This window comes from Mauremys mutica, chromosome 12, assembly GCF_020497125.1.
Source record: "Mauremys mutica isolate MM-2020 ecotype Southern chromosome 12, ASM2049712v1, whole genome shotgun sequence".
In the NCBI taxonomy this organism is placed as follows: domain Eukaryota; kingdom Metazoa; phylum Chordata; order Testudines; family Geoemydidae; genus Mauremys; species Mauremys mutica.
The window spans coordinates 80,810,296-80,837,861 of NC_059083.1; the positions used below are offsets into that span (position 1 = coordinate 80,810,296).

General features: G+C 45.0%; 1 protein-coding gene across 7 annotated transcripts in view; it reads right to left on the reverse strand.

Annotated features, from left to right (window-relative positions):
• RPTOR (regulatory associated protein of MTOR complex 1) overlaps window positions 1-27,566 on the reverse strand; it is a 284,447-nt gene that overhangs the window by 63,718 nt on the left and 193,163 nt on the right. For all 7 annotated transcript variants that reach the window (XM_044983138.1, XM_044983137.1, XM_044983135.1 and 4 more), the window contains 8 exons: window positions 23,296-23,370; window positions 22,280-22,345; window positions 21,436-21,627; window positions 19,915-20,055; window positions 12,318-12,435; window positions 10,614-10,754; window positions 9,964-10,122; window positions 342-460 (listed from right to left, as the gene is read on the reverse strand). In XM_044983138.1, coding sequence (XP_044839073.1) covers window positions 342-460; window positions 9,964-10,122; window positions 10,614-10,754; window positions 12,318-12,435; window positions 19,915-20,055; window positions 21,436-21,627; window positions 22,280-22,345; window positions 23,296-23,370 — 1,011 coding nt within the window. The remainder of the gene's footprint in view (window positions 1-341; window positions 461-9,963; window positions 10,123-10,613; window positions 10,755-12,317; window positions 12,436-19,914; window positions 20,056-21,435; window positions 21,628-22,279; window positions 22,346-23,295; window positions 23,371-27,566) is intronic.

A 27,566-nucleotide genomic window follows, 5' to 3' on the forward strand; every position in this document is an offset into this window, starting at 1 on the left:
GTAGCTGTACGACATCACCCAGAGATTGATCTACTTGCTAGGCAAGTAAGCAAAACTCAGTTTTTAAGGCCTCTAGCTAATAATGGCATCTCTGAAAAAATTCCAGCCTCTTCCCCAAATAGTCTTTTTTATTTGGCTCAGAGCTTGTCTGAGTGTTTTAATTTTGGAATGTTAAAGTTCCTTCTCTACCAGTACTGTCCTGGCTTAGACTGAGCTACGATCACTTCCCATAACCTTCCAACTGGGCATATGCAGATTCAGTCTACCCACTCTTTGCCCGAGTATGAAAAATCCCCTCAAAACGTAAGAGCTTAGAGATACATGAAGACTGGCAGTCATACCTTGTAGGCAATGCTGTTGAGTACTTTCATGGCCACATCTGAGACATCAGGGTAGGGGTCAGCAGCCAGATGTAGAAGGACTCTCCAAATTTGGGTGTAAACACTATTGAAAGAAACTCCTAGGACAGAAAAACATGGAGAGCACACAAAAATCAGAACTGCAGTCACCCCCAGGCCTCTGATGTGGACTAATTTCCTCCCAAGATATGAGCTGCTCTTGGACTTTACAATGGCAGTTAGAGAAGATCAAGGTAAGCACTCAAACACAGTCCAAGAAATAGAAGAAAATTCTCACAGTGTGATCCCTTTGGGCAGTCTGCAAGGGGTACAGACACACAGACAGAATATCTGCCCGGAATTAGCATCCAAAATACTTATTTTCTAGTCCCCTGGAGCAAGTCACTTGACCATCTTGTCCTAAGTCTACTCAATGCGTAAGAAGTCTGGAGTCTCTCTGAACAGATACATTTATTAAAATCCTTTTGCCCTATTAAAGGTTAGCTATGCAGCTGGTACATTCAGGACTTTATACATCCCACAGGTGTATTTAACATCTAAATGCTAATAAGAAGGTATCAGGGCTCTTTATTAACTTCCTAACTGTCAGGGTGGTTAAGCACTGGCATAAATTGCCTAGGGAGGTTGTGGAATCTCCATCATTGGGGATTTTTAAGAGCAGGTTGGACAAACATCTCTCAGGGATGGTCTAGATAATACTTAGTCCTGCCATGAGTGCAGGGGACTAGACTAGATGACCTCTCAAGGTCCCTTCCAGTCCTATGATTCATTTTACAGGGTGGAAGTTTGAGTTAATCCTTCAAACTACATGCACTGGGAGGGAGCGATAAACACACCTTACACATCAAATAAATAAGACTCTGTATGATTGAGAAGGCTCTGGTGAACATTTTATTTGACTGGTTTTAGGCACATTAGCAATTTCTTTTACACCTCCTACACCATTTGCCATGTACTATGGTTATAACACCGATCTTGGGAGCAGAGCCATTTGAGAGGTATAAGGTAGGTGCTGTAGTGACAAAAGGGAACTAAAATAGGATTTTCGAATGAGTCACAGTGAATTGTAAATGGTGTGGAAAGCTGTCTCATTTCCCCATGTGCTTCCCGGGGCATCTAAATATAAAGCTTTATGTTAGGAAGATGCAGTCCCTTGGTTGACAAGCAAGCACTCTCCTCGGAGAGCTTCTATACCTGACACTCAGGCCAAGAAAAAATAGACGCTGACAGTTGAGTTTTGAACTCAGGCCCACAATGGAAGCCGAATGCAGTTACAAGCTTGAGCAGTGCACAGACGACGCTCTTTTCCATATGCTTCTCTAGGTTAAACAAGAGAATCTCCCTTTTGCCAGAAAAATTCACCATGATGTGACAGGGCATTCTGCAAACTGCGAGGCAGCGCGCAACTTCCATGGCCTCATACAACCTGCAAATTCAAGTGCCTCTCATCCCACCAGAGCCCAAGGGATTTAGCAGAGTGATGGCTATTAACACTACCCAGAGCTGCGTATGCAGATCTCTCGGCTCTACACTGTTGACAACACCTTTTGAACAGTAACATGCTGGCCAGTGGGACTGTGGGCTGTCAGTATATCAAACTGTCACAAGCTTTCCTCACTCTTCCAATACATAGGGTTCACACAGGATCGTCACCGATCCTGGAAACAATTTGGGGCTATACAAAGATGCAACAATGTCAAATTTGCCCTTAATGATGTAATGGCAGGTGCAAGATGAGCCAGACTACAAAAAGGTTCATGCTCCATTTTGCCTCTATGTTTGCAGAGGCCATAACCAAAAGTGTTCAAAACCAGGCAACACACTGATACACTGGGTGTAAGTTTAGGGGAATAAGGGCTAGTGACAGGGAAGAATGTAGCATGTCTTCCACTTCTGCACATCTAGGTTCAAATTCTGGCTTTGGCCATAAGGCAAAAATGTATCCCCACCCTTAGAAGTTGTTTATTCATATTTAAAATAAAGAAAAATCATCAGAAAACAAAGCAAGTCTGCTCTGGAGAAGGTCAGGACTGCAATCCCAAAGATAATCAGAAGAAGATGGCACAGTGCCTGTCTGTGTTTGCCAGGCTACAGGCCACTGTTCGACTGAGTTTTCACAAGCACCAAATTCACCTTGAAAACAACTCAAACAAGACAGACAAGGTGATAGAAGCCTGGGGGAAAAGTGTACCATTCACTGACGCAGCCAGCCAGGTAACACTGCTGTAAAGGCTCCCTGAAGCCTGCTCAGCTTTCTGCCTCCAATGCGTTTGGGTCTGTACTGGAAGTTACATAAGGGCTGCTGGGAATCTAAAGGGTTTGGTTTCTTTTAAAGAAAGAGCAAGCCAGAGGGGGGGAGGGGGAATGTGGGAGCAGGAGGGAATCTAGTTTTCAGTATTTCCAGCCCCTCTGATAACGCCCTCACTCATGACGCAAGCAGGAAGAAAACCCCCCAAGACATTTTTAAAATATCTAAGCTTTGGGGGCGGGGGGGGGAGGGGGAGGACTTCACCAATGCAATTCCTCATTCACTCAACAGCTTCTGAAAAGAACAGAGGGAATTTCTATAAAGGCTTTTTAGACTCATACGAGTTAGTGCTTGGAGGTGTGTTCCCTTCCCTCACTACAGTATTATTATCTTTTTCCTAACAAAAGTGTTGCTCATCGAATGGATTCAGCTGAATGACGCATCTGACAGCTCCTTGTTAAACCTGAACCACCTGAGTCAGTGTGATAATGAAAGGAGGTACGGACAGCAGGAGGGAACAGTGGTTTCATTTCACATAATGGACTACAATAAAAAAAATCCACGAGACACAGACAAAGCACTAGGAAAGTGGGGAGAGTTAATTTAAAACGACAGCTCTGTAATTAGTTGGACTGATTCAACACTGGTTAAATAGACCTTGCAGTACAGATTTACAAAACAATTCCTTTCAGCTATGAACATCAAAAAGAAATTGCCTTTCTTCACTGATTGTTTTGGTTTTGTACGGGTGTGCGTAACTCTTCATTCAATTTAACAGCAAACATCAGGGCAGCACAATTGGTTTAGATCTTCAACCTTGCAACCCGAGTCCAGCAAGGGCACAGCTGTGCAGCACACACAAATTAAAACATCAGTGTCTTTATTTAATCTCTTTCCTTGGTTTGGCTTTATCAGGTTTTTTGCCTCTTTTAAATACTGCAGTGATTCTAAACCTGGAGCTCCAAAATGAGATGCAGTCCACACCCCACAAATTGACCAAAACCTCAGCATCTGTGCATTTTCGATTGGAGACAACAGCTCTGATTTGTTTTTGCATGTTCTTCCTGAAGTGAAAAACAAGTTTTGGACTGACACATAGAGCTGAACTATTTCAGACTGAATAGTGAGGGGTATATGGGGATTCTGATACACAATTCTCGTCACTGTTAATCCCACCTCTGCATTGTAATTTATCCCCCACCTCCCTCTTCTCTTCCCATGAGTAAAACATAAGATCCTGTGAGACCTAGATTCGGATAGAGAAAAGATCTAAAATTCTGATGACTCTGTGAACGCTACTTCAGTAGGTGTGAGTGGCAGCCCAACTCCTTAGGGGCAAAATATTGCATGACAGCAGTTGGAGAATTAACATTTCTTGCAGAGATCACACAGCTTATAGGCGGCACCCTTGGTCTATTCACAGGTAAGGCTATGAGTCTGTCACAGAAGTCATGGATTCCATGACTTTCTGGGACCTCCATGACTTCCTCTGGGGCAGGGCTGGAGCAGCTGTCAGCCCAGGGGCTGCTGGAGCAGCAGCTGCTGGAATGGCTGACCGGCAGCCAGCCCCAGAGCCACCGAACAGCTGACCGGCGACCAGTTGTAGGGCCCGCCAGAGCAGTGGTCCCTGGCCACCGGAGCAGTGGCTGGGGTTGGGTCAGCCCCACTGGGACTGGAGTGCCAGTGGTAAGCCCCTACTGCAGGAGCAGTAGGGGGCTGGAGCAGCGGCAAGCCCCGGCAGCACTCTGTTTGTCCCACCACCCCCAGGGTATTTTTAGTAAAAGTCAGGCACAGGTTGTGAGCTTCCCTGAATGTTTGTTTATTGCCTGCCACCTGTTACTGACTTTTACTAAAAATACCCATGACCGAATCCTAACCTCATACCTAGGGTATCCTGAGGATACCTCCCCATTCCAGCCTCTCTGGACCCTCTGACTGCTGTGCTCCTACTCTCTGAGAGTGCAGAGGAGCAGTAGTTCCCAAGGCTAAAGCTGCTCTAAGATGAAGCTGGTGATGGAATCGATTATAAACGCCTTCCCAAAATACACTGCAATGCAGAAAAACGCTCAATGGGCTAGTCCCAGTGATGTAGGGGAAAGGGGGCTCAGGACGGCTGCCCCAAGCCCAGGTTTTCCCCACTGGTCTATGCAGTGCAGTCTGCACCACAGGGAAAGCTAGTTTAAAGTTCCTCCCCAAGAGCGACCCACACAGCAGAGCAGGGGCTTTCTGATGCTTCGCTAATCCCAGAGGAGACTTGAGGAAAAAGGTTCGTGCCCTCAGGATGGAGGTAGTTACGAGCACAGTCTACAAAGGGACCTTCAGAATCCACCACCACTAACCCACTCCCCCTCTCCCTTACACATTCGATCGGGTGCACGGTTGTGGCCAAGACAACTCAGTTTCAACAGCTGGGAAAAAAATGTGCTACTCTACTCCCATGCTCCATGCATTCCCCACCCATTCTGGCATTCCTCACTGTCCCACTGGTTCCTCACTTACACCTGTGTCCTGCCGTTCCCAATCAGCCCATCTCACTAGGCTTTTCCATATTCTTTACGTAGTGTATGGCATGCTATGGAACACACACCAGCATATTTATTGCATAAACAAGTGCAATATTGCTTAAGCCTATCAGTGGCATTTAGTTTTCATATAATATAGTCAGTATCTTAGTTTACTATTTTATACTTACTAACAATATGGTCATTGTTGTCAGCTAATTACTAATCAGTGTAAATGTGCACTTACAAGATTTTAAATGAATTGTCTAATTGCAAATTTAAGTCCATTGTCAGTGCTCCCACTCCCAAGATCTGCCCCCTCACTCTCCCATTTGCCTATGGTCTGCCCCGCACCTTCCCCTCCCAGTTTGATCACAATCATCTCTAACTGTAACTGTTGCTGTAAGCCAGTCCTTTAGGAGGGGTTCTGAATGGCATGGCATAGTCTCCTCTCCCCATCCCAATTAAATCTTATAACTCTCCTACTAGAAAACAAAATCCTTCTCCAGCATTTTATTGCTCCAGGTTTCTCCTTTCCTCTTTGATGAATGCGTTTGGCATTATCTTTCAAGCAATGATCTCCACTTCACCATGAGACACAGCTAATGAGGGGCTTTAATCATAGCATTTGGGTAGGAAAAAACGGTTCTCAGTCTCATGGCACCCAAAGCCAATGTCTAATTTCTCCCCTTTTCTATTTAAAGAGGCAAGATTAACGGCTGGTGGATCTGGCTGTGGAAAGGGCTGCAACAGGTTTAGCCTCCGCCCCAAACCAGCTATTGTAACCAAAACTTCTTCCTGCTGCCAGCTTAAGGGCAATGGGAGGCCAGAAGCAGATGACTCTTCTGCCCAAAACTACCCAAGGGACAGTCACCTGCCAGAACCCAGCTCATCTTGTGAACTGTACACGCGCAGCTCAAGGACTCACTCCTCTTTCCTGGATTGCCTCTCAGAGATATTTGAAGCAAAATAAGAGGAAAATGTCAATGCCAAGCACCTTGTAGCAAAATGGCACGGGGTGCGAATGAGGACTCTTTAATAAAACATACTGCAATTGAGAAAGAAGCCCCTGAATGCTAATGACTCGGAGCTGGATGTGTGTCTGAAGAATGTAGAGGACAGAAAGTTAAACTTTAGGCAAGAATGATCTGTATTTCTTAACATTAGGGGCTGCATTTTTTTTTAATGGATTTGACCTGTTCCTCCAAAAAATCCTTTTTCATTTCTTCCCCTTTCTCAAATACCTGGCATGGCCACAGCTATAAAACAAGTCCCCATTGCTCCTTCCACCAGCCAGAGGGGCAGGCATTGAAGAGAAATGTCAGGTGATTCCTCAGACAGGGCAGATGACAAGCAAACCTTCCTTAGTTTAAACCCACCCCTCTGAGCTGCACATGGTGTCCATTCTTTGTTGCAGCTTAAGGATTTAAGGAAATAACCCAGAAGGAAGATGGACACAATTGGCTGCCTCTAAAAGGGGCTCTAAAGAGAAAGAGGATGGTGATGTAATAACTGGGCCTACAAATTGACCCGCATTGTAAACTCAACTGTGAGACGTGAGTGAAAGTTTCTAAAGTGTCATAATAACCTCTAACAGCAAACATTGATGGGAAAAAAGACTAAAGAGAGACAAAGACGGAATTAGTCTAAATGAAAAGCTCTACTAATTTAACTCAAGCACTGTGTTAAGATCATGCCTAGTAAACAAGAGAAGTGTGAGACCAGAAATTAATGGACTAAAGCTGGTGTATCAGAAATTAGCTCTAGTTGGTGAACAAAATAACGAGGGGATGGGCTATTGCACCCATCTATCTCTTTTGGTGTCCATAAAAAAGACTTTTGGGGAAAAAATACAGACAAACAGATGCAAATGCTAGCTGACAAAGACAAGAGAGGAGGAAGGGGGGTGCAAATTTCTCCATTTATGTCTGCCTCCCCCACCATCTCCTGGGACCCTGAACCACCTTCAACCTGATCCTGAATGATGTCTGTATAAGACCAGGCCAGAGAGAGGGTCTCAGATGACGCTCTCCACAGGCTCTGACTAAATCCTGAATATTACCTGGGTTGAGAGACATTGTCACACACACACACCCTTTGTGTGTTCTCTTCCTTCCCCACCTTATTTGTATTCGTTCCTATCCCTCTCCTTTTGCCTTCTGTTTAGTAAGTGTGTGGGTTAACTGGCCAAGGCTACAACACCGCTGTAAGTCTATGGCCAGAGAGGCAGATAAAAGCAATGCCCTGAACAGCTCAACACTGGTACAAGTTTGCCAGGGCTTGGAATGGCTAATAAGACCATCTGCCATGCCTGTGTTTCTCCAGCAGTGAGGCTGCAAGGCAAAATCAACAAAAGAGACAGATTTTCTGTCTTTGCTGTTCTTTTCTCTTCCCTCTTACGTATGTTTGTCTTGTGCTATCTTCTAGGAACATCAGCAACACCACCAGCTTCTGCCCAGCTCAACTAACTTCTCCTTTCCCCAAAAAGACAGTTATTACCATGTTTAATACCTACTATGAGAGTATCAAACAAGGGCTTTTTCCTTTAGAGACTCTGTATTAAAAGGGAAAGTGAACAAGGAATGTTGGCTAAGTGAAAGACTTACTTCGTACTCTATATTTCAATTTCTCTAACTGTTTTTGCTTCTTTGCTGAATCTTTAGTAAAAGGTTAAAAGGATATTTAATAATGTGTTCGCCATGGTACTAAGCAGGCTCAGGTCTCTGTATATCAACCCCCGAACCTTGTTTAACCCTATTTAATACTGGACAGTAACGGGGTCATGTTAATACCTTTGACTCTTGGGCCCATACATTCCATCTGAGTTAACAATCGTCCCAGCTGGCCTTGTCAGTTCAAGGAGGGACACTACAGGGTCAACTCAACCCCTGGCCTGCTGCCTGGCAACGGGTCGCCCGAACACGGTGGCCGGAGTTGATGAAATTCTGAAAAAAATCTTTCCCTTGGGACCTAGCACAGAGCAGGTTGGGAGACTGCAATTCTTTAACAGAAATGAAAAAAACTCCAGCTTTAAACAGGCAAATGCTGAAGGTAATGGGATTCCGTGTAAGTTGTGAATTTTAAACACTTCTATAAGCTATGTCGTTTACAGCTGGATATGAGCTCTTCCTGACTGAATATGAATGAGGGAGGCTTTGGAGAGCCGCTTTTTGTTTTCTTAAGTTTCCCTCGCTCATCTCCAGCTCATTTCTAGACTCTTTCTCAACTGTGCTGTAAAGATCTTCTGAGACACAAACAAACCATCAAGCAGGCTGCAGCAATTTCCAATGGAAGGATAGGCAGGAGAGTCCAAGTCAGAGAGGAGGCAAGGAAAGGGAGCTAAGGTTTTAACCTGCCACAGGGACAGCAGCATTGTAGTGATCCTGTTGTGCACAGATCAGGGTCATTATCTGTTATGTAACGTGACTGGATTGTTCAAGAGTCTAACGACACTTTATTAGGATGGGTCAAGATTCATTTAAAACTGTCTCAAGGGACTGGGCCTGTAGACCAGACATTCATTAATGGTCTACAATAGATGCCAACTGATCTGTCTGGTAGCAGGATCTCAGAATATTTCTAGTACTGGAGTGTGATGTGTAGGGTTTTCATTCACCAATTTACTACAGGTTATTACTCCTCCATATGACAGTGGTAGATAGGGATTTTTTTAAAGCTAGGAGAAGATCGTGGGCCCACACAACTGACCATAATGGAAGGTTATGAGCCTCCCCCATCATTTCTCTGATGTGCACTTTCTCCAGCCCATGGAGCAAGCGTCCGTTTCCCACGCTGGGACCCTTGCATGTTAGCTGGCTGTGCTCTTACCACACCAGTTTAAAAAGAAGATCAGCTAAAGAAAAATGCTGCTGTAGCTATCGGACATGCCTAAAAAAGCCATCAGAAAAATAATCAAAGAAATGAACTAGTTTAGTGCAGAGCTTCCAGTTCAGTTTTATACAAGAAATGCCAGACTACATCCAACATGCAAATCAACCATGTGCTGTGGAAATGCAAATCCATTTCCCTTCCTCCTTCGCTATAGGCACCAACATCTCAACTCTGCAGCATTCGGTATATTACCAAGAGGGCTGAGCTCCAGGCTCCAGGGCAGAACAAGACTGTTTAGCTTTGGTGCTCTGCAGATCAACAGATGCTGCAGCTGGTGTTCTCCCACCTTTCTCCAGGAGGATGTAGTTGGGGCGATAATGGATGTAAAGTGATCACCTATGATACTCTGTTCAGAGCTCATTTCTGTGAAATGCCAAGCTGTCTTGCCAACTAATTAGGACAAAGCCAGGGTTTCTTCCTTCTGACCCCCCATTTAATAATGTACAAATGCACTTAGATGGAAAATCAATTGGGTAAGGCTTCCTCAGAGGCTAACAAGGTTTGAAGACTGTGCTATGTAGCAGACTAAGCCCAGCTTACATGAAAAGCAACTGAGGGTAGAAGTCCATGCCATTGAGCCCAGCTATCAGGTCCATAGAATGAAGGGCCCTCCTATCCATTTCCTAGCCCATGAAGTTGCAGAGGCTGTAAGATTCCAGTAGATGCTACCCTTTTCATGCTCAAGTTGTTAGCAAGAATCCTACCATTTGTAACACAAGATAGAGTTATGACCACAGAAATGCAGCTATGTCATTGCTACATCCCATTCCCTGCCCTACCCCCACCCCCAAGATCTTCAGGTTAACTCCCTCTCTCATTTCTTCATACAATCCCACTCAGATAGCATGATGGCATGTACTCATAAGGAAAACCCCTGCTGTTGCAAGATCTATCTAGAACCAAAATCAGAGGAGGGTAAAGAAAGCAGGAAATACCAGAGGAAGGTAGAAGAGCCCCTACTCACCGATCAGTGAATTCAACGAGGAGTAGGAGCTAACTCTTCTCATCTTGTCGATGGTCTCAAATGACAGGATATACTCTTCATTCTCAGGACTGCCCAAGGTGCTGCTAGCACTGCTGCTGGTGCTGAGATTCCCAGGAGAAAACGCAACAGAGCTTCCAGCTGCCGAAAGGGAAGTGCGGAGAAACTGAAACACGAATACTACCAAAAGAACAATTTTTGCTCAAGCATCAACTGATTGTTATGAACCCTGTGATATTCAACAAGTGAAGAGAAATTCCTCTGGTAAAGCAAATCCACCAAGCCCTCTTTCTGAACACTGCATATTTAATTAGAGGGTAAGCATCAAGGTTTCAGTAGTGACTCAGGCTGGTGAAAACCCCGTGCATCAGAAGGTGCCCTGGTTGGTCTCCAGTAGCTTATAAAGTCAATACTACTGAACAGAGAATTTCAGCCTGTTAAGGTTAAAGGGTTGCCCATATCTCCCCTCGGGGCTGGCAGCTAGATACCATGTGATAACACCTAGTCAGCTCGAGATGCTTTCCACATGAGATTTCACAGCAGGGAAGAACTGGCAAAGGGACAAAATAAAACAAAGTCTCACGTGAGACACGAGGTAAGGAAAAATGAAAGAATTTTGACAGCCATCTTACATTCTTCATTCAAGCTGAGGTTCTGCAGAGACTTGTTCAGGTTCCTAGCCGTGGTGACTGCTCGTATGTTCCCATAGGAGCTGACGGAACGAAGTCTCGGAGTACACGGACCATCTCGCACTGGCGTCAAACTCCCACACTCTGTGGGGACAAAGTTTAACCAATGTACACGCCATCACAAGAGAGACTGGGGAGCAGCCTTCCCACAGAAATGTAGTGTGATCAGTGCAAATGATTAAAACAATTTAAAACCAACTACTGATAAAAAGGGTGCTCAGTCACTGCAAGCTGTCCTTAAACAAAGAGCAAATTATGATAAAGGGCTGGTATCTTTACTCCCCCTGCCCCAATCCTCTCTGCTCATACAAAGCACAAAACTCCATGTTCCTTGGTCTGTAGTCCTTATATATTCCATACACTAAGCAGGGCCAAGCCTTGTCAGTCCCTGAATGAAAGACAATAAGAAAAACAGGGTGCTACAGGTGGTGGTTTTGGTGATTCTTCCCTCCAAGCCAATACCAAACTAATGCCCAAACATGGTGCTGGAGGGGACATCTTCTAGATCCTTAAGTCTGAATTGCTGATTGCTTCTGCTCATTAACAATCTGGGAACATTTTTCATAATAAAGGGTTATTTAATCCTGGTTTTCCTGGCCAAATTTCACTTCATGCCCTGAATACCTGCAATTTCAACTGGAAAAGTCATGCTTCATTCCCATTCCTAACAGCACATACATAATGTTACTGCTACAGAACAGCTGTCCCATTCCACCACAGCGACGGGAGCGGTGCTTCCTGAATATCCCACTTAGAAAGTCCTTTGGCCTCCTTCTAGATGGTGAAAAGTGCTATGGAATTATAAGGGATGATTATTTTCTGCAGCAAAAAGGACAAATGGGGGGACACTAGTTCTCTAATATGATTCACTACGTCAGACGAAGAAGTGATTAATTATCATTGCGGAAATAGTTCATCTTCTCTTCTGCACGTTCCTGTCGCAACAGTTCTGTTATTCCTGGTGAGTTCCAATTTATTTAAATTTCTAAAAAATGAAGGGCCAGCAACAGTTTCTCTAGACCCTTCAGTTCCTCAAATGAAGCAAAATACACAAGGAAGAAAGGAATGGGAAAAAACAGCACATCAAGCACTGAAGAGCAGGATCACAAACCAAAGGCTTTGGAGCATGCAGCCCCACTGCAACAGGACACAGCAATATGAAGGTCTTCACGGTCTTCTGTCTGAGCCTCTCAAGTAACAAACAGCTGGACTGGCTCACTGCAGAACAACGAGGATTCTCCTTGGCAGCATCAATTCAACAGCCTGAGAGCCTCAAGTCCCCTGTTTATCCAACAAGTGCAACATGGGTAGCAGCAGGGCCAAAGCAAGGGCCAAGCTTCACCGCACTGTACTGACAACATGCTTTAACATGCACCTGGAGGAATCTGTTCTCAGGGTAGCAGGGATTTCAGTCTCCGTGACTCCCCGGTGAGCCAGAAGCACATCTCAGTCTTTTCAGAGGGAGATCTCCCTGAGATGCGGTTCTGCAGTAAAATGCATTACAGTGCCAAAAAGGCGAGAGAGTTGCCCATAGCATCACTAGAACTGATGCCTGTTGGTCATTCAATCAAATTCCTCAGCTAAGGTTCCCAAGCACTATATAAGGATCAAAACTGCCCCTGGCCATGAGCAGACGAAAGGATGTACCTGTGGTAGCTGGAGAGGGCAGAGGATAATTCTTCTCTTCTTCCATAAATTGCAAGGCAACAGTGCAGAAATTGCTCTCATACTGAACCACTAGGTGACTCAAAGCTACCACCAGCTCCTGGGGATAGAAAGCAGAGAGAAACAGACCTTTGATTAGTGTGCGTGTCAGAAACAAACAACTGCCTGCAAGGAACAGACATCACTGAAAGAGGGGGAACAACCTGGTCAATAGGCCATTCCAGAATAATTCACAATATAGAAGAAGGGATACCCAACACCAAAACCCAACAACCAAAGCAGAGGGGATATTATTCACTGAAAATGCAGGGATTCTCTTCTGTCAGGAAAAACAGCCTGCTTTAGGCAGAAACCACTGCCTGACAAGGAATTTGCCATTAGAAATAAAGTGCATCAGTCAGATGGACCACTGTCTGCTTGGAACAGAACTCCGGCAAAAATTCAAAGAAGAGTCAGAGGGAACAAGCTCTGATTTAGAATTCCTGTGCTGTGCTTCAACCAAAGTAAAAGGGCTTTTAACAAAGACACGAGTGTAAATTAGGCTTGCGTGCACCAGGGGAGTGCCAATGAGACCACCAGAGTTTGCACAAATTCTACTATAGTTTGTCAAACTGCAACCTATGAAAGAGGAGGTTACTTATTGAACTAGAGGTTCTTCCAGCTGTGCGGTCCCTATCAGTATTCCACACACGGGTATGCATGTGCGCCACATGCCCAAGTCTGGAAATTCTTGAAAGCAGTGTCTGTTGGCCCGCACATGCGCAGCCGTGCTCCTCTTGCTCCCAACAGAGGGTGTATGAGGCACTGTGGGTCGACGCCTCTCTAGTTCCCTTTCTTACCACAAATCCAACAGGGTCCAGCACAGAGGGGACGAAGGGTGGGTGGTGGAATACAGATAGGGACCACACATCTTGAAGAAACTCCAGTTAGAATAAGTAACCACCACTTCTTCAAGGGATGGTCCCTGTGTATATTCCACGTGTGGATGATTAGCAAGCAGTGCTCAGCCTGGAGCTGGGTGCGAGGGAGCTGGTAGCAAAGACACTTTCAATACTGCTCATCCCACTGCTACCTCCTCAGCCAAGACATGAACTGGAGCGTAGTGCGTCGCTAATCTGTGGATAGAACTCCAAGGGGCGACTCTGCAGATGTCCTGCAGCAGAACATCTGAGAGGGATGCCGTGGAGGCAGCTTGTGCTCATGTGGAGTGATCTGTGACACCCCCTAGGGGAGGAACTTTTTTTTATACGTTATGCAACCAAGTGAAGGAGGATACAATTCCGACTCAGGCCATGCGTTGCTAAAAAGGAACTGGAGACGTGTCAACCCGCACTTCCTCTTATACCCTCGGTTGGGAGCACCAGGAGAGCTACGGCGCATGTGCAGGCCAATGGACACTGCTTTGAAGAATTTCCAGACTCACGCACATGCGTATCCACATGGGGAATATACAGAGGGACTATCACTCGAAGGAGGACATGGCAGCTATAACTTGCTAAGTTCATCCAAAGCATATTCTACAACTGCCTTTTCCAATACAAACTACTGCAGAGGACAAAATATGCTTTTTGAAGGGCACAAATCTCTACTCAAATGCTCCTCTCCCATGAAACGCAAGGGGATCGCTCTGTGCCCCTCTGTGGGTATGTCTACACTGCAACATAAACCCAGGGTTAGTGGGACTTGAGTCAGCTGACCTATGGTAGGGAGCCCTAGGCTTGAGTGTTTACATTGTATTTTAACCCTCTGTTAAGATTCTTCTAACCCGTGCTCGAACCTAGGGCTCTGGCATTCACACTGCAGTGTGTAGACCCAAGGCAAAGTAGCCATCACCCAGAGTCCCTAGCTCTCCCCCAACCCCCTGCCCTGCTCTAGCCCTAGCCCTAGGACCATGATGCACTGCGGGAAAACCTGACTGCCTGCCCTGCATGTGACCGGGAAGCAGCTTGCTTTGCAAAAGGCTTGACTGGTTTCATCTCCATTGCAAACCGAGGAGGGTCTCTGACCGTGTGCTTGCAGATTGGTGATCAGAACAGAATGGGTTAATGCGGACCTGAGCTGCTGCCGTTTGCAAAGTTGGGGTGGCTTCCATTTTCAATAGAATGGATTGCAGATTGTTGGGATAGAGATGACTAAGGAAACTGTCTCATGGAATTATGGAATAATTCCAGTTGACTCCTGGGACCGGAGTCAAGCGGGGCTACGTCTACACGGCAAAGCAATAGGGCTCAGACCCTCGGTCCCTGCTTAACTCGAGCTCGGACTTTCCAGCCCACAGGGTCCTGGGACCCTGGGTTCAAGCCCTGGGTTAGTGCAATTGCAGTGTATGCGCAAAGGGGGTTAGGCTCAAGCCAGGGCTCAGGCATGGGCTTGAACTGCAGCGTAGACAGACGCTGTATTTCAGAGATGCTAATCTTCTCTGGTGATGAATGCAACAGAAAGTCCTATAAGTAACACAGATGGACAGAGGCATCCTTCTAGCGAGAGCTTGCTGTTAGAGCAAAGTCATGCTGGACTCTGAGCAGAAGAGTGCATTATCTTACATTGAAAGCAATGCTAGATTGACAGACCCCAAGTAAGCCTGCATACAAAGAAATAAATAAAATCCAGGGTTTTTCGATTGTTCTTCTGATTCACTTACATTTTCCTGCTCCCCACATCAAAGGCTCCCACAAGAACCCCCCCCCCCCAAAACAATGCAGCTTCTCAGTGAAGTCACTCGCCAACAAGACTCAGGGTCTTTACTTTCTTTGAGGTAGCTCAGATCTCAAAAACAGGCAGGGTATGGAGTTATACAAGAATCTGTTCTCGTAATGCTTTTAAAATCAGGAAAATTGTATATTTCAGTCCTCAGCCTGCTAACAAGAATGGAGTGGCCTTGCTGAACTGCTGGACAGTGATGTGTAGAACCTGACCTATGCTGATACAGGAGGCTTATTGACAGATCCAGCGTGCACATCTCTCTCTACAGCAGTAAGAATATACAAAATCCCCTCTTAACTCTCCCTCCCCCTGCCCAACCCAACAAACCAGTGGCAAGATGGCAGAGGTAGCAAATTTCCTCTACTCTGAGCTAACATGGTGGGGAATAGCCTCTCTTCTGTGAGCATCTTTTTATCATTTAAAAATAAGGCAGAATAAAGCCCCTGTGAAACCAGCTCTCTGACAAAATTAATGTCCATCTGTCACCTCGAGTGGGGATGAGGGCACTTTTTTATACTTGGTTTGGAGAAGCATTGATTTTTCCTTCACTTCAGTGCAAAGAACTGAAGAAAGCCAGAGCGCTGAGTTTCAAAATGAATTCTTCATAACAAAAGGTCTTTTATTCCTGGCCAGGCACCCCTACACTCTTTGATTCAGCCTGATATTGTCAAACTGATGTACTGCCACAGAAAGAACAGAACTGGAGTCTTGTACACAGCTCCCTCCTCTCACGTACAAGCTGCCACCTGCTCACGAGAGGCACATGTTTCTTGGAGTGAAATAATGAACTGTGTGAAGGAGCAGGACTCTTGCTCTTGGTGGCAAAGGCCAAACCACTATTTGTTGACATGTGACTTGCTGAAAGGAGCTGGATTCCTGCTGCCTGCGCTACACTCACTCTAAACTCAGCTAGAGAGACACCAATAGGCTGCCAAGGCCATTGTTGAGCTCTCACCATGAAGGACACTGGAACTTGAGTCCTACACTTGGCAGCATGGTCAGCCCAGGTGAGAAAACAAGGCTTATATTAATCTACTAGGACCAACACTGGCTAATGTAGGGGTGACGCTGGGGTCTGATAAGGGACCCCGCTTAATTCTCTCTGGCTCAATGGCTCCAACATGGGAGCCCTAGAGAGGAGGAGGGGAAGTGGATATCAACACTTAGACCCTCTCTTAGGTATTGTGGTGCTAGGCCCCTTAGAAACACCAGACAGACAGACCAACTGACTGGCTGGAGAGTTGTGGTCTCTTGCTAACACCAGTTTGCAGCCTAAATCTCCAAAAGAGAGATCTACGTATTCCAAAGACTGTGCACACTGGAAAACAGTTACACCAATGAATAAACCGAAGCATAAGATGTTGGTGGAATAAGGACAAAGAATTAACCTCTCATTGCTGGCTCAACACAGCCCCTGCTGTGCAACTAATATTCCAGCTAAATAAACAGGAAGTTTGGCTATGTCTGGAATGATTGAGCAGCTGCTGGCAAGTGAATCCTGCCAGGAACAATTTGGCAGTGTCTGGCAGGTGGGTTCTGCCTGGAACAATCCAGACGCCCAGCAAGCAGTTAACCTGCCTTTGTTGTATAATGGAGGGTCAGAACACGTGAACTTCAAGAGACTAAGACATTACTGCTCAGTCAGACCATATTATTCTTCCTTGTGGTTTTTGAAAGCAACAAGGTCTCTTTACTGAATGGAGCTGTCATGTTCTCTCCACTGCACTCCCAGCCCCTCCCTTCTTCCTCCCATAGGGCTGCCATACACTTTATGCTTCCAGTAACAAATTAATATTTAATATTTAATTTAAAACCCAAAGTCCTGTAATGTAAAACTTTGCTATCAAAACCGTAACAAACAGCAGAGCATTACCCGTACAGAACACAGCTCTTGTTTCTAGAGGAAGTCACAAAATCAGATAGAAATCTCAAGAGTCAGGATTCTGGATAAGACACCAAAGTGCATAGGCTTCTTTCCCTGCCCCCACTCCTGCATTGATTTCAAACTCAAAGAACCAGCATACAAATGAGTTCACTAACCTCTGACAGATTTATTCCTGGTTCAGGCACTGGCTTCAGGGAAGGGGTAGGTGAACTGGTCTCATGGTGCATTGCTAAACAGCAAATATACTGTGGTCTGAACTAGCCTGTTTTAATATATGGTCTTTTTATTATTTGGTTATTATGTTACACAATATGTTTTATGTACCATGTACATTTCTGTTTCCAGGGGATTCCTCATGCTGTACAGCAAATGAAATGCCATGCCTATTAAAATCCATTCTTGAGACTCCGCAGAGCCGCAGCCTTGGAAATGGAATTTCCTGACGTTCAGGGCAGATGGCAAATGGCATTAGTGCTTCATTGTGACAACCCTGGAACGCCGAACACTGAAGCGCTCCCAGAGGCATGTGCCTACGATCTAGTGAGCTGCCAATGGCCAGCACCACTGTGGCTACGCAGTATTCCAAATCATGCTCTCCATGCCCGTTTAAATGTATTGTCTGCAGACTATGGAAAGCAGCACAACCTTACAGTGGCACCTCAGAGTTACAAACACCTCGGCAATGGAAGTTGTTCGTAACTCTGAACAAAATGTTAGGGTTGTTCTTTCAAAAGTTTACAACTGAACATTGACTTAATACAGCTTTGAAACTTTACTATGCAGAAGAAAAATGCTGCTTTCCCTTTATATTTTTAGTAGTTTATGTTTAACACAGCACTGAACTGTATTTGTTTTTTATTTTGTTTTTTTGTCTCCGCTGCTGCCTGATTGCGTACTTCTGGTTCCAAATGAGGTGTGTGGTTGACTGGTCAGTTTGTAACTCTGGTGTTTGTAACTCTGAGACTCAACTATATTCTGCATGCCAGCAGCATAAAACAGAGAGGAGACTGACATTTACATAAACCTCACAGGAAATGAAACCAGAAAATCATCGACACAAAAGGCCTTGGCATTCCGAAACCCATGATGCACAGAGAATCCGTACTACCAGCAGAAGCACATGAATAGCTATAACACAACCATTTGCAGGAAGCCATTGGGCAGCCAGGCTCCTCATTAGGTTCTGGGCAATAACCCTTTCATAGCTTGTTTCTTAACTTTGCAAGCAGGGATAGGAGAGAGAAATACAAATAGTCAGCAAAAGACTGAACTCTCCATTATTTAAAGGAATTTTTAATTAAGAGATTTGGAGAAATCGATGCCGCTCCATTGGGACGGTGGTATCCATTTGTAGATGAAGCAGCCTTTGCTGCCAGAGTCTCACGTATGCTAAAGGAAACTCTTCTCAGCAGTTTCTCTGAGGGCAAGAGATTAAAACAAGGGAAAACCAATGAGAAGAGGTCATCTGGGACCAAGAGAGCAAGTACACTGTGTCATCAATTTCACAATGCAAAGATTCCATTACAAATGAGAGAGGAGAGTCCAACTGACCCAGGCAATTTTGTTTTTGAGGGCATGTGCGCATGGGGGATTTGAGTATGAGCTATAAAACCAAGGGACAACTCCAAAGCAGCTGAGAAAGCACCCCAGCCCGCTGAAATGACTCCTGACAGAAACTCCTGCTCCACTAACAAAGGCCAGTCACAACACTGCCCCACAGGGTTTCCTAAAGAAGTTGGCAGCCGCATAGTTTTCACCCGCTCACATTCTAACCCCCCAAGCCCCACTCACCCATTAAAAGTTACTCTGTGATAAGCTTACAGAAAAAATGACCGATGTTTTTAAACAGCAAGTGTACTTTACTGTTGGTGGGTCAACTTGACCATTTGTTGGTCTTCCCCCACCTGATCCTAAAACCCACGGGGAACCCTGTGCTTCCTCACCTACAAGGCCAACTACAGAAAAACGACTCTGCAAAGCTATCAGATTTCTACAGCTTTGAGCGTGCAATCATAGTAGTCAACAGGCTAAACTGGGGTGGGCAAACTTTTTGGCCTGAGGGCCACATCGGGTTTTGTAAATTGTATGGAGGGCCGGTTAGGGGAGGGGGTCATGGCCTGGCCTCCACCTTCTATCTGCCCCCCGCCCCGGGACTCCTGCCCCATCCAACCCCCGCTGTTCCCTGATGGCCCCACTCCCTGTCCCCTGCCCCATCCACCCCCCCAACTCCCTGTCCCCTGACTGCCCCGGGACCCCTTCCCCATCCAGCCCCTCCTCCTTCTTGACTGCTCCCCCAGGATGCCTGCCCCCATTCAACCCCGTGTTTCCGCCCCCCCGCCTCCCGACCACCACCCCGAACTCCCCTGCCCTCTATCCAACCCCCACTGCTCCCTGCTCCCTTACCGCACTGCTCGGAGCACTAGTGGCTGGTTGCGCTGGAGCCAGGCCACGCAGCACTGCCCCAGGAGCTCACAGCCCCGCCACCCAGAGCACTGCGCCGGCGGCGGAGGGAGGGAGTGAGCTGAGGCTGCGTGGGAGGGGCCAGGGGCTAGCCTCCCGGGCCAGGAGCTTGGGGGCCGGGCAGGATGGTCCCGCGGGCCGGATGTGGCAAGCAAGCATATTTGTGCCCCCTACCATTTTTTTCCCATCGTTTTTCCACTCCTGGGGCTTTGCGCCCTGGGCAGCTGTCCGCGTGCCCAGCCCTGGCTACAGCCCTGGCCAACAGCTGTCACTTACGCTGCTCTTTTCACTGAGGAGAACCATGTTTGTGTGTTGTCCCTGGGCAGGAAGTATGTATCTATACCAGCTGCCAAAGGACAGAGAGCTTGAACAAATGCTTCCAGATGAATGAAATCCATGAATGCCTAGGAAGAAATCCACTGAACAAAGAGTCTGCTTCCCCAGCAACACACACAATTAACTCTTCTTAGCATTATTGTGAAGGCCACCAGCATTAATCCTCCTCACTTCCTTATGTCCCTCCTGCTGTACCTTTCTAACCACGGGGCTCCCATCGTTGATGAGCTGTGCCAGCATCATGGCCACGTTGTGATCAATGGTGGTGGAGTGATCAGTCCGTTCAGCTGAGTTGCCCACAAATGTGCCCAGTGCAAAGACTGCAGCACAGCGAACCTGTGAGAGACAAAATAAAAGATCACCATTGCTTTCCTACCTGGTCCTGGCCTTGAACTTCCCGTCGTAATCTCTTATTCTGCCAACTCGGATCTCTCCAAAGCCAGGCTACGCCATTTATCCAACACAGTAGCCTGGCTCTGGAGAGATCCGAGTTGGCAGAATAAGAGATTACGTTGGGAAGTTCAAGGCCAGGAAAGAAGCCCAAAGACCAGAAAGACAAACAGATATAGGGGCACTGCCAAGTTTTATCCTGGTGCAATTCTAAATGCTCCTGTGTGCAGAAGTGTGTATTATTCCCTGGAACGTCACGTGGCTTTTCCCTTTGGTGATTTCTCAATGGGCACTGTCAAGAACCCTCTGCTTAACAGCATAAAGGTGAATACGGAATTGTCACTGAGAGCCTAGGTCCCCTTTACACTAGAGATCTCTAAAACCTTCAACCATCTGATATGGGACCATGGAAAGGGAGCAGATGACTTAAAAATGGAAGAAGGGTCAGCCACACCCCACACAGGCCCAGGGTTTGGGATCAAGTGTGGTCCTTTATTCTCTGCCTTGGCTGAGATTGGGAATGCTGTGGAGGCAGCATAATCAGCCTCCGGAGCATGTGCCTCATAACTCAGCAAGGATCTGATCTGGCTGATTGACAAGAGAAGTTGATGGCCTTGAGGACACTTCACCTGATCTTTTGCATGACAATTATCTGCAGGTGGGGAAAAACCTGGGAAAAAGGAAAGGAGGCTGTGGGTGCCCAGACTGGGAAGTGTTAAATCACTAAAAGAAGAAAATCTAAACTTTAATAACTGCACATTGATATTGCCCTGTATCTCTAAGCTTCCTTCTCCCAGTTGGAATATAATTTCACTGGGGTCTCAGAGGGTCTGTCAATCACAATGTTGGTTGGCACAAGATTCTCGTCTTTCTTGGACAGTATTTTCATAAAGGTGAAACATGCATTCCATTAAAATCGCATTTTTTCATCCACCAGGCTGAGAACAGTTCTTAGATTTAGACAAAACGGATCAGAGAACTTGTCGAAATACAGTGAGTTGTGGTAACAGAGTTTTGAAGGGCTTCTGACACAGGAGTGAGCAAACAAATGTGGAGCTTGTATAAACCCTGGATTTAAAGTCATCACACTGAAAACCCTCTTTCATGGACTATATAATCCTTTGCATTTATTCTGCTTTTCCTGATCCAGATCTTGCATGGCTTAAGCACCTTTCCTGCAGAAATAATGGAAAGCTTTTTTTTTTAAACCAGAAACCTATCAATTCATGAGATTTCTTGAAGATACTGATTTTTAAATTGTTTTGTAGCCCTCACTCAAAACGGCTCCAGCCCAACTGGTATATACGTCTACACTTAAAACATTACCTCTGGGATGGGGTCTGAGAGGAGACTGTAGAGCTTCTCGTGGGCACTGTCTCTCACGCCACACCACCTTGCTGAGTCAAAATTCTGCCAGATACGTCCTAAACAAATCGCCACCCACTGGCGCAGTAGAGGATGTGGATCATTTAACTGCTCCAAGCAGATGGCAATCAAGTTTCCTTGAAGGCAGGCTTCCTAAAACACAGTTCAGTGCAATTCAAAGACAGGCACTTTCCTCTCTCACCATTAAACAACAAAATGATTTTGAGAGAGGGGACAGACGCAATGTAGAGAACAGAATTATTCCATGGTTAGATACTAGTTTTGTTGCAAAATGTTATTGAAGATGCTTTGCACAAGTGCGCTATGAAGAGTCTGGGGAGGTCACCTGTGTGCTCTTACAGCCAGCCAAGCAACTGTTAATGTCACAAATGCTTCCCGAATGCAATAAACTTGCTTTTTTCCTCATTGGCAATACTCCTTGCACCTGTCAGAGCCCCATGATTTATGGCTCATACCATTTTCCTGGCTTTAAACCCCTTCCCAACCCAAGACCCACATCACAGCCACCAGGCTTGCAGCTGACGAGAACCATGTAGGATTCCTTTAATAATATGTCCGTGTACTGCTTACAGAGGATGCTGTTCAGCAACGTGTGCCCTCAACCTGTATTTCCAGGGGCTGTGCACATACTCCCTCTGTAGCCTAGTCCCACACCCTCCCCCTGCAACTTCCCAGTTCTGTAGTAAGCTCTGATGCACGTCAGTTGGTGACACATCAAAGCAAAGTCACAGTACAGAGACAGGCTTAGGAGAAGCATTGTAAAGATCAAGATGTTGGGACTCACCTGCCCTGTATTGTAGCTGTTGACAATCACAGCCAAAATGAAAGCAGTCATAGTCCTGTGTTCAGCCTTAAAAACAAAACAACCCACAACTAATTTTTATCTTTAAACAGGACAGAGAACGACTGTATGCTGCACTGTTTGAAAGGAGAGAGACCATGCTGGCCTTCTTGACTTCTTTGATGTGAATCTCCTGAAACCGTGATAATTCGAGAACCTAAAACTTATAATTGGGTTCTGGAGTTGCTTAATGACAAGTGTCTGGAACAGGCCATGAAACTTGCCCCCCTCCTTTCTCTGAAAACAGGAAGCATGGCTGGCCTGCTTGGCTGTGGCTCTATTGAGAGGCTGCGATTTTAATCAGAATTCTAACAGAAAACAGCCTGACATGTAGAAAGGAGGCAGCCAGAGACCCAAGGGTTTCTAGAATACTTTCACAGCTTTAGAAAAAAAAAAAGATAGATAGAAATTTCCTGCTATCCCACACATCTAAGCTGCAGCTCTGAAATGCCTGACTTGGTTATGTCATCAGGCTGGCAACACGGCCACTTTATGTTTCATTTTTAAGTGAAATAGACCATTTAAAAGAAATAATTTGCAGCAATCCTATTATATTTTACATGGGGTTGAGTGACTGGGAACTATTCTGTATTCCATTGCATTTTTCATTTACGTTCAGGATTTAAAAAGCATTAGTGCAGAAAAGGCCAGTGCCCTATTTAGTTCATGTTTGTGACAGCTGTGTGCTTTTCTCACTAGAGAAACTGGGGGGGGGGGGGGAATAGTCCCTAATGTATACTGCTAGAGGGCTATCCTGTTGTAGGATGATACTGAACAGAATACCAGTAAAGGTAGCTACAGAAGGTACCATGAAATTAGATAGCACTTCAGTCCATTTATCAAAACACCCACAGTTCCCATTTCATCCCCACCAATAGCACCAACCACATCATAGCAGCATAAAAGCAAAGAGGACCTAAGCAAGTTTTAAATAAGTCTGAAAAACTCTTTGTCCTTACTGGCATGTAGGGATCTGCCAAGACCGAAAGGAAATATTTGTGACCGTTGTCCTTCACAAGGTCAGCTTGGCATGACTGAAAAACGAGACAGGGAGAAGGAAAAACAATGAGTACAATAACTTGGAGATAACTTCTTGTTGCCTCCAATGATTTATGAATATTTCATGTCTTAATCATTTTTCTCAATCCCATTTTCATTTGAGAAACAAAAGTAAGAGCAAATTTCCCTGTCAGGACTGCAGCCAAAGACTCTTGGGTATGAAGAGGTGACCAGGGCCTCGTGTTATTTAAAGCAAATAGTTCCACTGCATGTTGGCATCTGAAAGGAATACAAACTGCAAAGTTGCCCTCTGGTTCTTCAAAGCACCCTAGAGAGAAAGGCAGCATTCGACTCCCCTTTGTTCCATGGCATACCTTCACCATGGTAGTTACGAGCCACTAAAGGGAAAACAAGAGGAATCTGATGAATCAGATTTCTGACATTTACAAAACCAAAATAAAATTACATATTTCAAAAGTCTCTCATCTAATTCTCCACCTGGTTTGCTGATGGCTGCTGTCCCAGCCTAGGAAGAACAAGAGCTGAATTTCTCTCTGCAGATCAGATGTTTTGGTAACTTCTACACATCACCCCCTACACATAAAGCTACATATTCATCTGCACGGCCAGTCTAAGTCCTGGACAAATGCCTAGAGGTTCCCAGACATTGATCATCTCATCATCTCAAAGCACATCATCTTCACAAACTACCTACCCAGACTGGGAGGAAGGGTTGTGTGTTAGTTTTCTGTCTGTTTTTAGTGTTCCTGACTGGCAAACATATCACATGCAGATGTTCTGCAAGCTCTCTCTACACGTCTCTCCCCAAACATGCCAAATCTTAACCAGTAATCTCTGATTTTCCAATCTTGTATTTCTAATGAGCAAAGACTGTTAATAATGACATCCTATTTGGTGGCTTGGAATCGTGAATAAATGCCCACAAGGAACTATATTGTTCAGGTGAAGGTACTGCTCCTGAAAGGTGCAAGGACTGACAATCCTGGAGACTGAAGTTCCCACTCAGCACACTGCATGTTCCCCCTACGGTGACCTGTATCAATGAGTTTTCACTCTGATTGACAGCTGATCTCTGAGGGGTGGGGGACTGTCCATTCTTCTTGGCCTATTCCATCCTTGACCTGGGGCTGGAACACAGTTTGGTAACATGATTTACTCTCATCTACATAGGCAAGACCAAACTATGTCACAGTCTGGATAGGACACTATCATGTTGTAACGTGCTCTCTGGACATGTGACAAAAAATGCTTGGCAGATGAACCCCACCATCTTTCTCCCCAGCACAATATGCAGAAATCAAGGCTCCTAGGAACAGTATTACAGGAGAAGCAGGCAGCCTGGATTCAAATACTGGTAATCATCACCAGGATCCTCTCCTCGGGGCTCCCTTTTTGCTAGCATGAAATCTCAGGCTCCAGGTATGACATATTAAGGTCAGAGTACAAGAATACATAGCACTAAAGTGACAATTTTGAGTGGAAATCTGGCTTTGCTTTTAACTCTCCCTGTGGCAGCGATTCTGCTGTATGTTTCATGCCAGAGACAGCATCATGTATTTTTAATCAGGAATGGAGGACTAGGGAGGAAAACTAATTGTTGAGAGGAGGGGGCTGGAAAGACAAAGATGCAAGAGAATATTTCATTACTGAAGCAACAAAAGACGCGGTTTGCAGCAGACTAAAGAAGCGAGGGAATGAACAATGTCAATTTGCAGCTACCATAGGTAACACTGTGCAAAAGGAGAGCTGGTTTCCTTCTTCCCAACATTTTTCGCTTTCTTCGTATCTTTGCCCCTTAGAAAGACAAAGTCGTCTCAAACCAGTGTGCAGGCAGGCAGATGCCAGCTAAGAAAAGACTGCCCAGCTTTCACTGCATCCCAACGTGCTGCCAGCACCAGCCAATCATCTGAGGCCAGAGGGAGGGAAGCAAATCATGTAACTCCAGAATAGCTTTAAACATACACTTTGCTAATATGTTCTCTATGCCATGCCTGAGAACAATATTAATATTCAGTGTCAATAACATCTCCCTACTTCGCACCCTGTACTTGTGAATAATAAAGGCACAAGCACAAAACGTGCTGTAGGTAGGTGGGAAAGGTTAGCACTTGCATACAATAAAAAGATTTCCAGTGGTGGGGGAAGGGCTAGAGCACAAAAAATGTGTAGCCATGTAAAATTATCCCTGGGGAATACCTATCTGGAGCATTTGTACTGACCACAAGATGCCACTGCTCCTCACAAATCCTGCTAGCAAAGAACATTCAGCTGGCAGTTAAAAATGCCATTTAAAGGGCCAAAGCGCAACCCTTCGAAAATCTCACACTGTTACTCTCCACTGTCTTTAAACTCTTAGAAACTTAAAGTTCTTTTTCTGCTGTTGTCTTTTCCCATTTTATGGGTACTGAATTCTTGCTGCATTGTTTTAAGTAGAGATTAAATTAACACAACCATACCTAGTACTTCCCTGTTTTCTACAAAGTTACTGGTTGTAACGTCGACGATCCCAACAGAGTTACACTTCGCTGGGTAACTTGGCTGTCCTTGACAGTCTGGAGGTTCCATCAGAAGAGCAATATTTTGGGGGGTTAATTTTCTCACTGACTGTAGTGTGCATTTTTTAAGTGAGATATTTAAGATTTGGAGAATGCTGCCCAACAAATTATACCAGTTTAACACAGGGTAAATTCTTGGCCCGACCTCCTTTCCAAGGACTCTTTAATACCAGTTTCCTTGCTATTCATATACTGCAGCATGCCATACAGTTACGTATGCTGTATAGCACAGGGGGTAGATTGGCTGGAAACACTCCAACAAAACTCAGCCTTGGATAGCTAGAGTCATCAATGAATACCTCAGTGCAAATGTCTGCATATATACAGGATTAAAGCAAATATATTCAGACACTAAAAAGTTTTTAAGAACACTCACAGTACAGATATATTTTTGCTTAGAAGACAACTCTTCTATTACATCTGATTGCTTTTTCCTGCAACTTAAATGACAAAGGTACAACTCCTAAACCAGGTAGTTACTAATTGAGGGCATCTTCTAATCAATCTAGGGGGAGGGATAGCTCAGTGGTTTGAGCATTGGCCTGCTAAACCCAGGGTTGTGAGTTCAATCCTTGACGGGGCCATTTAGGGAACTGGAGTAAAAATCTGTTTGGGGATTGGTCCTGCTTTGAGCAGGAGGCTGGACTAGATGACCTCCTGAGGTCCCTTCCAACCCTATGATTCTATGACATAGTATATTACAAATGCAAGAGAGCAGAACACACCCACCTTTGCCTGTTTTCACTCAGGCTACTTCTATTGTTTCACTGCTCATGCATGGAGGGAGAAAACCAAAACTATAATAAAAAATTAGCAGCAAAGTCTGCTCTCCAGAGCACAAGGCAAAAACCTCTGAGGGGAACTAGAGGCAGGAAAAGAGCCTCAGGTAACTATACCCCACTAGCAAAAACAAACATGATTAAGCAATTAGTTTAACTCTGGCGGCTCATGTCAATGTAATAATTTCCTGAAAGGAAAGAAGGACGCACATACATGCAAAACTAGATGAAGGAAACAGTGTTGATCAAATTAGAACCAGGAGAAAGCAGGTTGGATAATAATAATAATAATAAAAAATCAGATTTCTAAAATTTTGAAGTAAATTTTTTTCTTTTTAAAATAATGCTATTTAAAATAAAATTTCAAATTCTAAAAACCCATATTAAAGTATAAACTTACTATAATCTATTGAATCATTTAAATTAAATTAAAAAATAATATTAAAGCAGCACCTTTGCTTCTAAAATTTTCAAGTAAGTCATACCACTGAACCGGTGGAAGTCATTGCTAAGAACCTGTAGCCAGAGTTTGTTGAATGGCTAAAACAGCTTTTGACAGCAGCAGTCTCCTCTGCAGGTGCAGAGGGACTATTATCTTCATTTCAGTTTATTCAATTAGATTAGTTCAATAACTGGTTCAAAGTTGAGAAACTGACTGGGAGTTGAAAAAGCAGTAAAGCTTGTTTTCCTCTACCAATCTATGAATAAAAATGAGATGTGAGAGGATGAGATTTACTAGCTCTAAAATTGTGAAGGACATGGTGACCAGAATCAATCAGTTCAATACACCAACTACAGATAGTTTTAAATGGAAAATATGTTTTGATAAACTTTGTCTTGCTTATGTACCCAGCACACTTAAGGTAGTTATATTTA